The 13,740-nt window shown below is 40.2% G+C and overlaps 1 protein-coding gene across 2 annotated transcripts in view; it reads right to left on the bottom strand.

Annotated features, from left to right (window-relative positions):
- The window catches only part of CENPU (centromere protein U), a 41,232-nt gene that overhangs the window by 11,562 nt on the left and 15,930 nt on the right, over positions 1 to 13,740 (bottom strand). For both annotated transcript variants that reach the window (XM_047091245.1, XM_047091246.1), the window contains 4 exons: positions 13,352 to 13,412; positions 12,661 to 12,903; positions 6,139 to 6,205; positions 4,727 to 4,835 (listed from right to left, as the gene is read on the bottom strand). In XM_047091245.1, the coding sequence (XP_046947201.1) occupies positions 4,727 to 4,835; positions 6,139 to 6,205; positions 12,661 to 12,903; positions 13,352 to 13,412 (480 nt within the window). The remainder of the gene's footprint in view (positions 1 to 4,726; positions 4,836 to 6,138; positions 6,206 to 12,660; positions 12,904 to 13,351; positions 13,413 to 13,740) is intronic.

The following is a 13,740-nucleotide window of genomic DNA, read 5'->3' as shown; positions in this document are numbered from 1 at the left end:
AGTATAAAGGTAACCCAAGGAATCACAAAAAATATTTTCAAACCATATGTCTGATAAGGGGTAATATCCAGAATATATAAAGAACTCCTACAACTCAACGCCAAAATAACTCAAATTTTAAAAAGGGCAGAGGATGGGGCGCCTGGGTGGCGCAGTCGGTTACGCGTCCGACTTCAGCCAGGTCACGATCTCACGGTCCGTGAGTTCGAGCCCCGCGTCGGGCTCTGGGCTGATGGCTCAGAGCCTGGAGCCTGTTTCCGATTCTGTGTCTCCCTCTCTCTCTGCCCCTCCCCCGTTCATGCTCTGTCTCTCTCTGTCCCAAAAATAAATAAAAAACGTTGAAAAAAAAAATTAAAAAAAAAATAAATAAAAAGGGCAGAGGATTTGAACACTTTTCAAAAAAAAAAAAGTATATAAACGGCAAACAAGCATATACAAAGGTGCTCAATATCACTAATCATCGGGGAAATGCAAGTCAAAACCAGAGTGAGCTATCACCTCACATACATCAGAATGGCCACCACAGTAAACGAGATGACGCGTATTGGTGAGAAGGCAGAGAAACTGGAACGCTGCACCGTGGGTGCGACTGTAAAACAGTGCAGCTATGATGGTAAACAGGAAGGAGCTTCCTCAAAAAGTATAAACCCTATGGCCCAGCAATCCCACTACTGGGGACGGGTCCAAAGGAACTACAAACAGGATCTTAAAGAGATATTTGCACACCCATGTTCATTTTAGCATTATTCACAACAGTCAGGAGGCAGGTGGATGAATGGATAAAGAAAAGTGTGCTATATTCATACAATAAAAGATTAGTCAGCCCTAAAAAAGGAAATCCTGTTATGTGCTACAATATGGATAAGCTTTGAGAACATGAGGCTATGTGAAATCAGCTGGTCACAAAAAGAAGAATACTGTGTGATTCCACTCGTGTGAGGTATCGAATGTAGTTACGCATAGAAACAGTAAGTAGGTTGCTAGGGGCTGCAGAGACGGGGAAATGGGAAATTGTTTAATGGGTACAGACTTTCAGTTTTTGCAAGAGGAAAAAGCTCTGGATATTTGTTGCACGACAATATGAATATACTTAACACTACTGAATTATGCACTTAAAAATGGTTAAGATGATACATTTTATAATTAAACAAATACATCAGCTCCAGCTTTAAAAAAAAAGTATTTCTAATATAAATATGAAATCACGATTTTAAGATGTTAAAAACATAAAAAATTAGGAAAACCGGTTAGGTAGGCCTTTCTGCATATGGCTTATAATGTTGATAAATTGGTAGACTGTACCATTGAAAATGGTGGTGGTCTACATACAAGAGTCAGACACAGCTCTTTCAAACTCTAGTGCCTTAAAAATCTGGTCACTTCGCTACAAATAACTAATTGAATCAGTTATAGAATAGCCTAAGTTTGTAATGTTTGCATTTCATGGCATACTTCCCTAGGTATATGTACATTGGCAAACTGCTTACAGTCAATCAGTAAGTCTTTTAACAAACTATTCATGTGTGAGTTCCAGATGAGTATCAAAAATAGAAGACCCTCAAATAGTTAACTTGATTCTGAGAAAACACAACTTTTCACGTGGTCGAGAATACTTTATATCAGAAAATAAAACAAGATCAGTGATTCTACCAGAATCACTGGGTATGACAGAAACACAAGGGTATTTTATAATTTTAAAAGTCTATGGGGGTGCCTAGCTGGCTCAGCTGGTGGAGCATCTGACTCTTGATCTCAGAGTCATGAGTTCAAGCCCATGTTGGGCATGGAGCCTATTTAAAGAAAAAAAAAAGTCTAACAAAAATACTATACCTCTTCTAAATTTTTTTTTCTTTTGAGTGGAGTGGGGTGGGGAGGGGCAGAGGGAGAGAGAGAGAATCTTGGCAGGCTCCAAGTTCAGCATGGAGCCCAATGCTGGGCTCGATCCCATGACCCTGGGATCACGACCTGAGCCGACATCAACAATCGGATGCTCAACTGACTGAGCCACCCAGGCACCCCTAAATCATTTTTTTTTAATTCATTTTTTGAGGTGGAGAGAAAAAACAAGCGGGGGGGGGGGGAGGTGGAGGTGGGCAGAGAGAGAGGGAGACCAAGGATCTGAAGGGGCTCCATGCTGACAGCAGAGAACCTGGTGTGGGGCTTGAACTCACAAACTGAGATCATGACCTGAGTCGAAGTCAGAAGCTTAACCGGCTGAGCCACCCAGGCGCCCCCCTAAATCATTAATTACATCAAAAATATATTATGCTAAAATTCAAGATACTGCCATTTTGCCACAACATCAGAAATCTATAGTAAGTCTCTTCTTCCTTTAGAAGAGATGTATGAATGGGAAAAGGGTAACACAGTCAAGATGGTCTTGGGTATGGTAAGAGACCTTCTGTACCAATTTTAACAGCAAACTGGCTTTAACACATACAGTAAGTACAGAAGAGTAAAACAGATAATTCCTACAATGATAATGATGAGTTAGCTTGACAGGCTGGCTCCTTTCCCTGAGATCAACCCCATAAGAACCCCAGAGCGAAAATCCCCTCTCAAAATGGGTTGAGCTGTGAAAATCCCCGAGGGGAGAGGAAGAGGTGTTTAGAATGTGTGGTGGCTGTGACCCAGGGCAGGAAAGGAGCTGTCAAGGTTGGCTCCTGCTTCTTCCCCCGCATGATTCTCACAAGCCGCGCTTCCCTAACTGCTGCAGCCAATCAGACCTCTGTCTGCGTCTACAAGAGTCAAACCTGGGCTGTGCTTGTGGGGCCTGGAGAGAAACAAGGACTAAGTGGGCAGCTGCCTCCTCCGCCTTCCCCCACCAAACCCCCAGGGCTGGAAAATGATCAGTAAGGAGCGTATCTGCTCTTAACACTACTTATGTCTGGAGGGCAAGGCTAAGTCCTGACCTGACAGGTTACTTTGTGGGATAAGTGACTGAGGCTTCCCACCTAGGCCTCATCTACCCCCATCCCTTGCACTCCCAGGAACCCAGGGATCAAGACTCGGTCTTCCCTTATCCACACTCGGCGCAGGGGTAACTAAGCTCATAGGCTGGGGAATAACACACTGGAGGAACACGACTGTGTCAAAGAAAACAAACTATCAGATCAGAAATTGTAACAGAAGCAGGTATTTCATAATAGATGACTCAGTAATTTGACTTTAGCCTAATAAATATTCTAAAGAGGACAGCAGCAACATAAGACATAAAAGAGAACCAAATAGAAATGTTAGTTAAAAACTCATGGCTAAATTTAAGAACTCAGTAGCTGGGATAAACAGCATAATGGATATATCACAGAAATAAGTTAGCAAATTTCTAGTTTCAGGATTGAGGAAATCTAGAAAAAGCAAAGGGCAGGATAGAATAAAGGACAAAAATATATTTTAGAATTAAAAAAAGAAGGACCTTAGATCCAAAAGGTCAGGCCCCATATAGTGAAATTTAAGAATATCAAAGACCAAATATTCTAAAAGCTTATAGAAAGAACACAGCACATACAAATAAGACTTCGACAAACACCAAATTTTCCAAACCAACACTAGAAGACGAAGGAATAGTACTCCAGAGTATTTAAGGAAATTATTTAGAACCTAGAATAGTATATCCAGCTAAACAGTCTTTCAAGTTCAAAGTCATGACCAAAATAATCAGAAGGATTTAGAAATTTTACAACATAAAGAGCCACACCTAAAAGTGCTGGATGAAGCACTTAACTAAGAGACATATCCAGAGGTTGTTACAAGAAATATATGAAATAAAGGTGATCAGATAAATACCTTAATAAAGTTTATTATCTTAAAAACGGAAAGAGAAAACATTTGTAATATCTTACCCCAGAATTAAAAATCTCTAGGTATTATAAATATGATGGATTTTGGGGCAGGGGAAGGGAGAGGTGAAAGTTTTTATTAGTGAGGAGTTAAAAATTCTATTTTTAACAAAAGTTAGAATTAAAAACCTCAAAAAGGAGAAAAAAATCTAAGAAATCAAAATAATATATCAACACATTCTTCTAAATGTATTGATAATTATAATACATGTAAATGGATTGAAGTCAACAAAGATAGACACACTGGATTTAAAGCTTAATATTTCTTATTAAAATTTTTTTAAGGTCAGACAAAGGCTATGTAAATTCTGGCAAATGCCAGCAAAAGAAATCCAGTGACACAATAGTAGTATCAGATAAACCAGATTTTAAGCCAAAAAAAAAAAAAAAATTTTTTTTTAGGAATGGAGAGGGTACTAGAGAAGTATAAAATGTTTCATCTATGAGACAGAGCAATTTTAAACACGATGTCCTAACAAAATAGTCTCTAAGTATATATAGCATAAATTGATTAAAAGAATCAAGAAAAATATTCACTCTACACAGATCCAATAATTAGAGAGTCTACATAAACCCATGAATTAGAGTCCCCAGATTTTGTGCTAGGCCACGAAAAAGCCTCAAAATTACAAAAAATATCACCAATCAAATTTTCCCACAACATATTTAAGATGTAAGATAAATACAAAGAAGTCACATATTTGGGCGTATAAAAACATACTACTAAATAATTCACAGGATTAAAGAAAAAATTATAACGGAAATGTAAATATATGTAAAATTACACGATGATGAAAATACGAGGTGTCAAAAGCCATGGGATGAGCACAAGTCGTGCTTTAAGGACAATGTATGAGGTGCATATATCACAACATCAGAAGACTTACTTATACTCTAGGATGGTTTTCTCAAATGCAGACAAAACAACATCTAATTCCATGAGATCACTGGCTTTCTTTCCTTTTAGACACCAAATATGAACACAGTCGGACGTATCTAGAATATTAAGATAAGTCAATTTAATATACTGATTATCAATCTTTTGGCTCTAGGTCCAGGGTTCTGAAAGCCCCCAACAAAAAAAACTGTCCTACCCAATTGCCAAAAATAGCTTCAGCTGAAGAGGCACATAAGGGGAGGCATGACTCACTTCCTATCTTGGTGCAGAGTCTCACAGATCCTGTCTACACTGTCACTCTACCTGCTGTCTCCTTGTTTCTACTGAAAGAGTCTGAAGTACTGCTGACTCTTAACTACCTCGTTGTACCTTTTATGTAACAGTCTGTTGTTACCCAACACTACTGGGAATAGAGCTCTTTTTGGTTACCTGTGATTCCTTAATTTTAATCTACCTAATAGGCCACTTCTAGCACACGTAACGATTACTCGATGTGATTTAGTCTCAGTAGTGTATTGTAAGACATTAAGTTCTGGTACATCTGTGGATGAAAGGTCATGCGTTTGTTAAGATGGAATTGTAGAGGGGCGCCTGGGTGGCGCAGTCGGTTAAGCGTCCGACTTCAGCCAGGTCACGATCTCGTGGTCCATGAGTTCGAGCCCCACGTCAGGCTCTGGGCTGATGGCTCGGAGCCTGGAGCCTGTTTCCAATTCTGTGTCTCCCTCTCTCTCTGCCCCTCCCCCGTTCATGCTGTCTCTCTCTGTCCCAAAAATAAATAAACGTTGAAAAAAAAAAAAAAAAAAAGATGGAATTGTAGAATACTTAAACATATGATCCCATTCCGGGTGAGAAAGTGCGATAAAAGGCTTGAAGGGTAGAGAGCAAACAAAAAGCATGGCGGCTCTTTTTGGGTTATGGGTGATTTTTATCTTCCTTTCCATACTTTCCAAATTTTCTAAACATAAAGGACTTCTCCTTTAAAGAACTGTAGGAGAGGGACAAAATGGTTTTCCACCCATTTTTCAATAAACTTTTATTTGTATCAATAAAAAAGGACAGAGTCAATCTCAAAAAAGTTATGCTGACTATACAGAAGAGTATATGCTACATGATGTATCAAAAGAATATAGACTGTGTGATGAAAAATTAAGGTGATAAAAGGAGGTATAACAGTAAAATCTAGGTGTATAAATACATACCGTAAGATTCTTTCACCTTGGCTGTAGGTTGAAAATTTTCAAGATAGATGTTGGAAAAAATCAGTTACTACAAAGTCTCATATTTTCAGCTTTTTAAAGTAGCAATTTTACTGACTTACAATTTACTATTTTAACAACAAAAAATAGGTTTTTAAAATGAAATTCTTGAATGACTGACAAAGTATAAAACACTATTCTGTACCTGAGTCTATGGCTTCATTTCTTGATTTCTTCCTTTTGCCGGGAAACATCTTCTTTTTCTGAGTTTTCTACAATAAAAAAAAAAAAGCAAAGATTTTTACTTAAAAATTTTCCTTCTCTTAAAACATCCGTATTATAACAACAGTATCAAACACTCTCCATTCTAGCTATTACTCTCATTTAGTTCTAAGTGGTTCATTATGTATACTGGCTAAATTAACATAAAGAGACCCTGGAAAAATTAAACTGTCTCAACACAAAAAGTAAATAAAGCTCTTCATTGGCTTTTAACAACGATCGTCTTGGAGGTAGCTGAACTTTTCTTACTTAAGGTAATGTACTGCGTGGAGGCCGGCTGATCTCACTCCAAGCCGGGATGAAGTATCGGCTTCCGAACTAGCTCTCTTGCCACAACCAACCACGGAGTGGGGGTGGGGATGAGGCGACTTGATTCAGGTGCTGGAGAGCGGGCACCCAGGACTGGGAGACCGGGGACCCCGTGAACTCCCACTCCCCCGCCCCGCCCGCGGGCAATTTCGACAGCAGCACAACAAGCTAAATTCAAACAGAGCACGTAGTCCCACTCTGCTGAGGCAGCAGAGACCAGACTGGAGCAGGTGAAGCACTTGGAACCGGAGCTCAGAGGGAGCACAGGAAGTCCAGGTGCGTGTTCCCTGCGGTCCCGGAGTCCTCCGCATGCGCAGAATGAGACTACGTCAAGCTTACTAGAAAGCAGCCGGCATGGGATTCAGAACACAACAGGTAATAGGGGACAAGCCACTGGGGGGAAATTACATGCAGACAATGCAGAGATCTCATTAAACCTCATTAAAACCTATCTATCCAGTTGAGCTAGGAGGAAGACTGCAACTTGGGGCCACAAGGATACTCTAGAGCGTGCAATCCTCAACAGGGCGGTAGTTTTCCTAAGGAGCAAAAATGGGATTCTTCAGGAGAGGATGCAGAAACAATTCTTAGGTATTAAAATGGTCTGTGACTCTCCAAAGGGTCCCAGTTCATAAAGAGTAATACAGTATATTTTGGTATTAAAATTTAATTGGGGGAGGGAGTGGTTAGCAGAGAAAGTGTCTAAAAGGCTTTTTAGTCAGGACAATAATGAGAAGGATTGAGAAACCCTACCCTAGAGGAAGGCCTACTCTGGACACACCCTCACAAACCCTAAACCCAACGTCTGACCATATTCACTAGAAAGACACATTGTAGACTCTCAGGAGAATTGGAGGATGATCCTCAATGATCTGGGGTTGTAACTCCTTCCCCTTGAATGTGGGGGGCACCTGCAGACAGGATGGGATAGTTGCTCCCTGGATGAGGTCACCTTACAGAAGACTCCACTGTAGCTGACTGGAGAAAATCCTCTGGCTCTGAAGACGTTTGCCGCCATACTGTGAGAGAGCCGCATGACTAAGACCTAAGGAGGACTCCCAGCTTCCCCCACGGAGAAGCCAAGAACCTCAGGTCTACAAAGGCAAGGACTCAAATTCTACCAACAACCTGAACGATCCTAGATGAGAACTAGGTGACTCAGATCAGATTTCTGTCCTGGAGAGCACCTTGATTTCAGCCTCGTGGGACTCTGCGTAGAGAATCTGGCTAAGGCTGGCCTAGACCGGACCTACAGAAACTGTGAGATGTAAATAAATATACGTGAAGTCACTGAGTTTGTGGGAGGTAATTTATTACGCAGCAACTGAACACTAATACAGAGGTTGAGTCCCAGTGAGTTAGAGCTGCTTGAAAAATCCCTTAGGCTTTTTGCAAATTGACCCTAACCAAAGATAAAACAAAGCTTTCAGAAGCTAAAAATGATCAGCCAATAAACAGGCTACCAATGAGAATAAAAACTCAACATTCGTAAGAGAATTCAGAGTCTCAACAGCCTGTCAACAATTTCTAATACACAATTTAAAAGTACTAAAATACAAATGTTACACAAAAAAATGTGACCCATAGAAAAAACAAAAAAAACATACTCAAGAGAAACCAACCCCAAGTTAGCCCAGAACAAAGACTTTAAAGCAGCTATCATAAATATGTCTCAAACGGGGCTCCTGGGTTAAGGATCCGACTCTTGATTTCGGCTCAGATCATGATCTCTTGGTTCGTGAGTTTGAGCCCTGAGTCAGGCTCTGTGACAATGTGGAGTCTGCTTGGGATTCTCTCTCTCTCTCTGCCCCTCCTCTGCTTGCACTCTCTTGCTCTTGCTCTCTCTCTAAATAAATAAATAAACTTAAAAAAAAAAAGTCCCCAAAAGTAAAGAAAATGATGGCTTAACGATAGCAGAAAAAGAGAAACTACATTAAAAACAAAAATAAGCTAAATGGAAATTCTAGAACCAAAGAGCACAAAACTAAGAAGTCATTGAATAGTGTTTTAGTTTTCTGTAGCTGTTGTAATAAATTGCCACAACTTGATGCCTTAAAACAGAAATGTATTCTCTAACAGTTCTGGGGGGCAGAAGTCTGAAATCAGTTTCAATGGGCCAAAATCAAGGTGTTGGTAAGACAGCATTCCCTCCAGGGACCTGGCCGGGGTGGGGGGGGGGTGGTAAATCTATTCTTTGTTTCGTCCAGCTTTTGTGGCTCTGGCATTCCTCAGCTTGCAGTCACATCACTTCAATCACCTTCTCCGTCTTCACATCATCTTCTCCTGTGTGTGTAATCTCCCTCTGCCTCTAAGGATACTTGTGATGACACTCTTGGGCCTGAGCATGGACACATCTGTAGGGGGCACCACTCACTAATTGGGGGCTTAACTGCAGGTTTTAGATGGCAAAAGACTGGTCAGTAAAATTGAAAACAAAGTGATAAACATTTACCGAATTTGCAAATCAGAGAGAAAAAGTCTGGGAAAAAAAAAAATCAGAGCATCTCAGGAACCTGTGGGACAATACTAAAATATACATAATAAGAGTTCCAAAAGAAGAGTCAGAACAGGATAGAAAAATTAAATTTTGAGAAAAAAAAATGACTGGAATTTTCCAACTTCTCGATCCAAGAAGCTCAGTAAACCCTAAAGCAAGATAAAACCATACTTAAGCACATCATAGTCAAAATGCCAAGAAACAAAAAAGATAAACAGGAAAATCTTGACAGCAGCCAGAGGAAAGGGACAGAGTCAATATACAACTAAACATGGGAACAATGACCCATGTCACGGCCTTCTCACAGAAACAAGAGACACCACAGAACAACACAGACACCTAATTAAAGAGTGGAGGGAAAAAAATGTCAACCCAGAATTCTGCATCCACTGAATCCATCCTTTAAAAACAGGGGTGAGGGCGCCTGGGTGGCTCAGTCGGTTAAGCAGCCGACTTCGGCTCAGGTCATGATCTCGCGGTCCATGAGTTCGAGCCCCACGTCGGGCTCTGTGCTGACAGCTCAGAGCCTGCAGCCTGTTTCAGATTCTGTGTCTCCCTCTCTCTGACCCTCCCCCGTTCATGCTCTGTCTCTCTCGGTCTCAAAAATAAATAAACGTTAAAAAAAAAAAAAAAAGTAGACATTTAAAAAAAATTAAAAAAAATAAAAACAGGGTGAATAAAGACACTTTCAGATCAAGAAAATGAGAGAAAATGTTGCCAGCAGACCTGCACTAAAGGGTTGCTACAGGATGTTCTTTAGGCTGAAGAGAAAAGGTATTAGAAGGAAACGCAGATCTATAGGAAAGACAAAAGACAACTGGAAAAGAAAAATCAGTGGGTAACCATAAAAACTAGATATTTTTTCCTTTTCATAATTTCCTTAAGAAATAGCTGTTTCAAGCAAAAATGACAATATCGTAAGGTTAGGTTTACAACGTATGTAGAAGTAAAACATGTGACAAAAACAGCACAGAGGATGACGGATGGATAAATGGAATAATATTGTTATGTAATTAGATTCATGTAGTGGGAAATGGTGAACTGTCAGGAAGTAGGATGTATGGTAGGAAGTGGTAACATACTGATTCTAAGTGGACTTTGCCAATTGAAGGATGCAAAGTTTTTAGTTTTATCAATTTTTGAGAGACAGACAGAGTGTAAGCAGAGGAGGGGCAGAGAGAGTGGGACACAGAATCCGAAGCAGGCACCAGGCTCTGAGCTGTCAGCACAGAGCTCGATGTGGGGTTCGAACTCACGAACCGCGAGATCATGACCTGGGCCGAAGTCAGAGGCTCAACCCACGGAGCCACCCAGGTACCCCAGACGGATACAAATTTTTAAACCCAGACGCAACCACTTAAAAAAAAAAAAATACTCTTAAAAAAATTAAGAGGCATAGGGCTCCTGGGTGGCTCAACTGGTTAAGCATCCGACTTCGGCTCAGGTCATGACCTCACGGCTCGTGAGTTGCAGCCCCCGCATCGGGCTCTGTGCTGACAACGTGGAGCCTACTTCAGATCCTGTTTCCCTCTCTCCCTGCCTCTCCCTCCCCGTCTCTCTCAAAAATAAATAAACATTAATTAAAAAAAATTAAGAGGATAACTGAGAAGTCAATAGAGGAGAGAAAATGGAATACCAAAATATATTCAGTTAATCCAAAATTAACAGAAAGAAAAAAACGAAGGGAAAATGGAAAACAGTAATAAGATGGTAGACTTGAACTTGATTATACTTAAAAATTACATCAAAAGTAAATGGGCTTGGGGTGGCCATTTACTGGGTGGCTCAGTCGGGTGAGTGTCTGACTCCTGATTTTGGACTCCCTCTGCCCCTCCTCCACTTGTCTGTACACATGCCCGAGCTTTCTCTCAAAAAAAGCTGAACTCATAAACACAGACAGAAATGGTGGTTACTAGGGGCTGGGGGAAATGGGGAGGTGTTGGCCCAAAGATCCAATTATAAGACGAATAAGTTCTGGGAATGGAATGTCCAACAGAGTGATTATAGTTAACGATACTGTATTATATACTTGAAAGCTGCCAACAGAATAGATCTTAAATGTTCTTCACTTCCAAAAAGAAATGATAATTATGTGAAGTGATAGGGATATTAACTAATACCACTGTGGTTAATTTTGCAATATATAATTGTATCAAACCAACACCTTAAACTTACACAATGTTATATATCTATTATATCTCAACAAAACTGGAAAAAATAAACAGGTTGAAAACAAATGGGCGAAAAGAGATATACCGTGCAAAGTGAGCATAAGAAAGCTGCTGGGTTATATGAATATCGAACACTATGTATTTCAAGACAAAAAAATATTATAAGAAATTACAAGGAGACCTTTCCTAATGATAACAGAACATAATGATAACAGCCACTCATCAAGAACATAGAACGTTAAGTAAGCATGCAATTAAAAACATAGCTTCTGTACTTGAGGTAACAGTATTATGTCAAGGTTAATTTCCTGGTTTTAATCACCGCACTTTGGTTATGTAAAATCTAAGAATTAGATTAAGATGGGGAAAAAATGTGTGGGAACTTCCTGAACTATCTGTGCAACTATAAGTCTAAAATTGACAAAACAAAGAACAAAGCTACAAAATTCACAATGCAAAACTTCAGAGAACTAAAGAGAATCCGCAAAACTGGGATATTAACAAACACCTAAAACATCTCCTTTGTAATCAAGTAGACTATCCCCGCACCATAAAAAGACTCTACGGAGACATAGTATCTGAACGCATGTTCATCAACTTGACCTGAGAGGACATTCACAGAAAACATCCAACAACTGCCAACTCAAGTTCACGTGGGATATTCACCAGACAGACCAGAAAGAGGCAGATCAACATGAACACGCTTCTGTTTGCGTAGAAAGGGGACAGTAAGAGAAAATAGATCCCTCTTTGTTTATTTGAGCAGAAGGAAACTCAGGAAGAGAACACAGAAACCAGCCGAAATGTTACCTGTTCAGTGGGGGAGGAAGACAGAAAGCGGAGAACGAGGCAGCAGGAACACAATATACTTAGAATTCTTTTTGAACATGAATGAGAATTATTCAAAGCATTAAGCCAAATGCATAAAATGACATATCAAGAGCTTGTCCCAAAGATAACATATGCCACGAATTTAAAACAGAGTGTTTAGGACCCGGAAATCTTATCTTAGCAATGTTTTTCTACGGAAATGATCGAGGGTGTACACAAAGATTTAGCTAGGAAGAAATTCATGAATGAAAGCACCTAAAAATTTTTGATTGCAACCATTCATTCGTAAGAGATTAAACTGTGGCACATTCATGAAGGAAATGTCGTGCACTTGTGAAAATGGCATCCCAGAACACCAAGTGACCAGGTCGGTCCACTCAGGGGGAGGAAAAAGCTCCGTTAAGGGACTGAGGCGCACAGATCAAAGAGCACGCATCTTTTACAGGGATGGGCTCGTGGGTGATCTCATCCTCCTTTCTACACCTTCTGAATTTTCTAAAATAAACATTTTTATAACAAAAATATATACTAGCTTTTTAAAGAATCAAAGGAAAGAGAGGAAATGCTTTATTTTCCTCCTCAACATTTTTCAGTCAACTTTTTTTCTCCCCAACGGGGATGACAGACGCGCTCTTACCGACCGACTTTCTGTTGCCAGGGTCTCTTTTTCAACACCAGACGTGGCACTAAGGGGTCCTACTCTTTTAGGAGTGGTGGACTCAGCTGGTTTCTCTGGAAGTTCCGAAGATATACGCGGTGTATCTGAAACAGGTTCACGTTGTTCTGTACTCATTTTCTCTGCTGGTTTAACTTTCCTTCTTATATCACCTTCTTCGGGGCTTTCAGATTCATTGCTAATGGGCTTGACTTTTCTTGCTGGCTATGCCAAGAAATCAGCATTACTGGTTTAGAAAACACAAATGCTTACCATCCTTCCTGTAATAGTAGACAGCCTTAAAATCCACATTTCTCATTTCCCACCCTCAAGCCTGAACATAATAGGAAGATGGCAACAAAATTAGTGGGTAAGTGGGGAAACCCAGATTTAAAGGCTCCATGTAAACACTCCTCAAGTTCACTCTGCCTCTGTAGATCCCAAACTAAACACAGGAATGCTGTGAAAACTGACAGGGTACATGCGGGTTTGAGACCTATGTAATGAAAAGCACTTAAGACATAAAAACACATTTCCCTTTTTACTCTAAAAGTATCTTCTGAAACGTAATATTCTTCCTCTGTGTAAAACGTGCACATTTTCTCTGCTTGCCTCCAATTGAGATAGGATATGAAATATGTTGCAAAAGATAGAAGAGAACATTCCTACACACCTTTTTTGCACTCATTTCTACAGACGTGTCTTCACTTGCTTCGATTTCGTAAGTGTCTGACCTGTGCGAAAGAATAAACCATCAACATCTTACACTTCCTTCATTTTTATTCACATGCTGCATAGAGGTTGCTCATCCAATATGAAAACAAGCTCAATTTAGTGAGATTTCTCACGTGTCCCGGATTTATGGGTCACCTCCCACTTCTTCCGACGCCCAGGGCAGCCAAGTGTGTGGACCAACATGTGGTCCTGTTACTGCACCACATGACATGTGGTCATGTCTAAGAAATGCCCTTTCCCTGGCATTCCCACTCCCAGGTACATGGGCCACCAGTTGAACTAAAAGCTAATCCACAGATGCTAGACCTATCATTAGGGGATATAAAA

This window comes from Lynx rufus, unplaced genomic scaffold (genome assembly GCF_022079265.1).
Source record: "Lynx rufus isolate CCGP_SWC_20201006 ecotype Redwood Valley unplaced genomic scaffold, mLynRuf1.p SCAF_3, whole genome shotgun sequence".
In the NCBI taxonomy this organism is placed as follows: domain Eukaryota; kingdom Metazoa; phylum Chordata; class Mammalia; order Carnivora; family Felidae; genus Lynx; species Lynx rufus.
The sequence above is the reverse complement of the archived record's forward strand: the minus strand, read 5'-3'. Positions and strand labels throughout refer to the sequence as shown.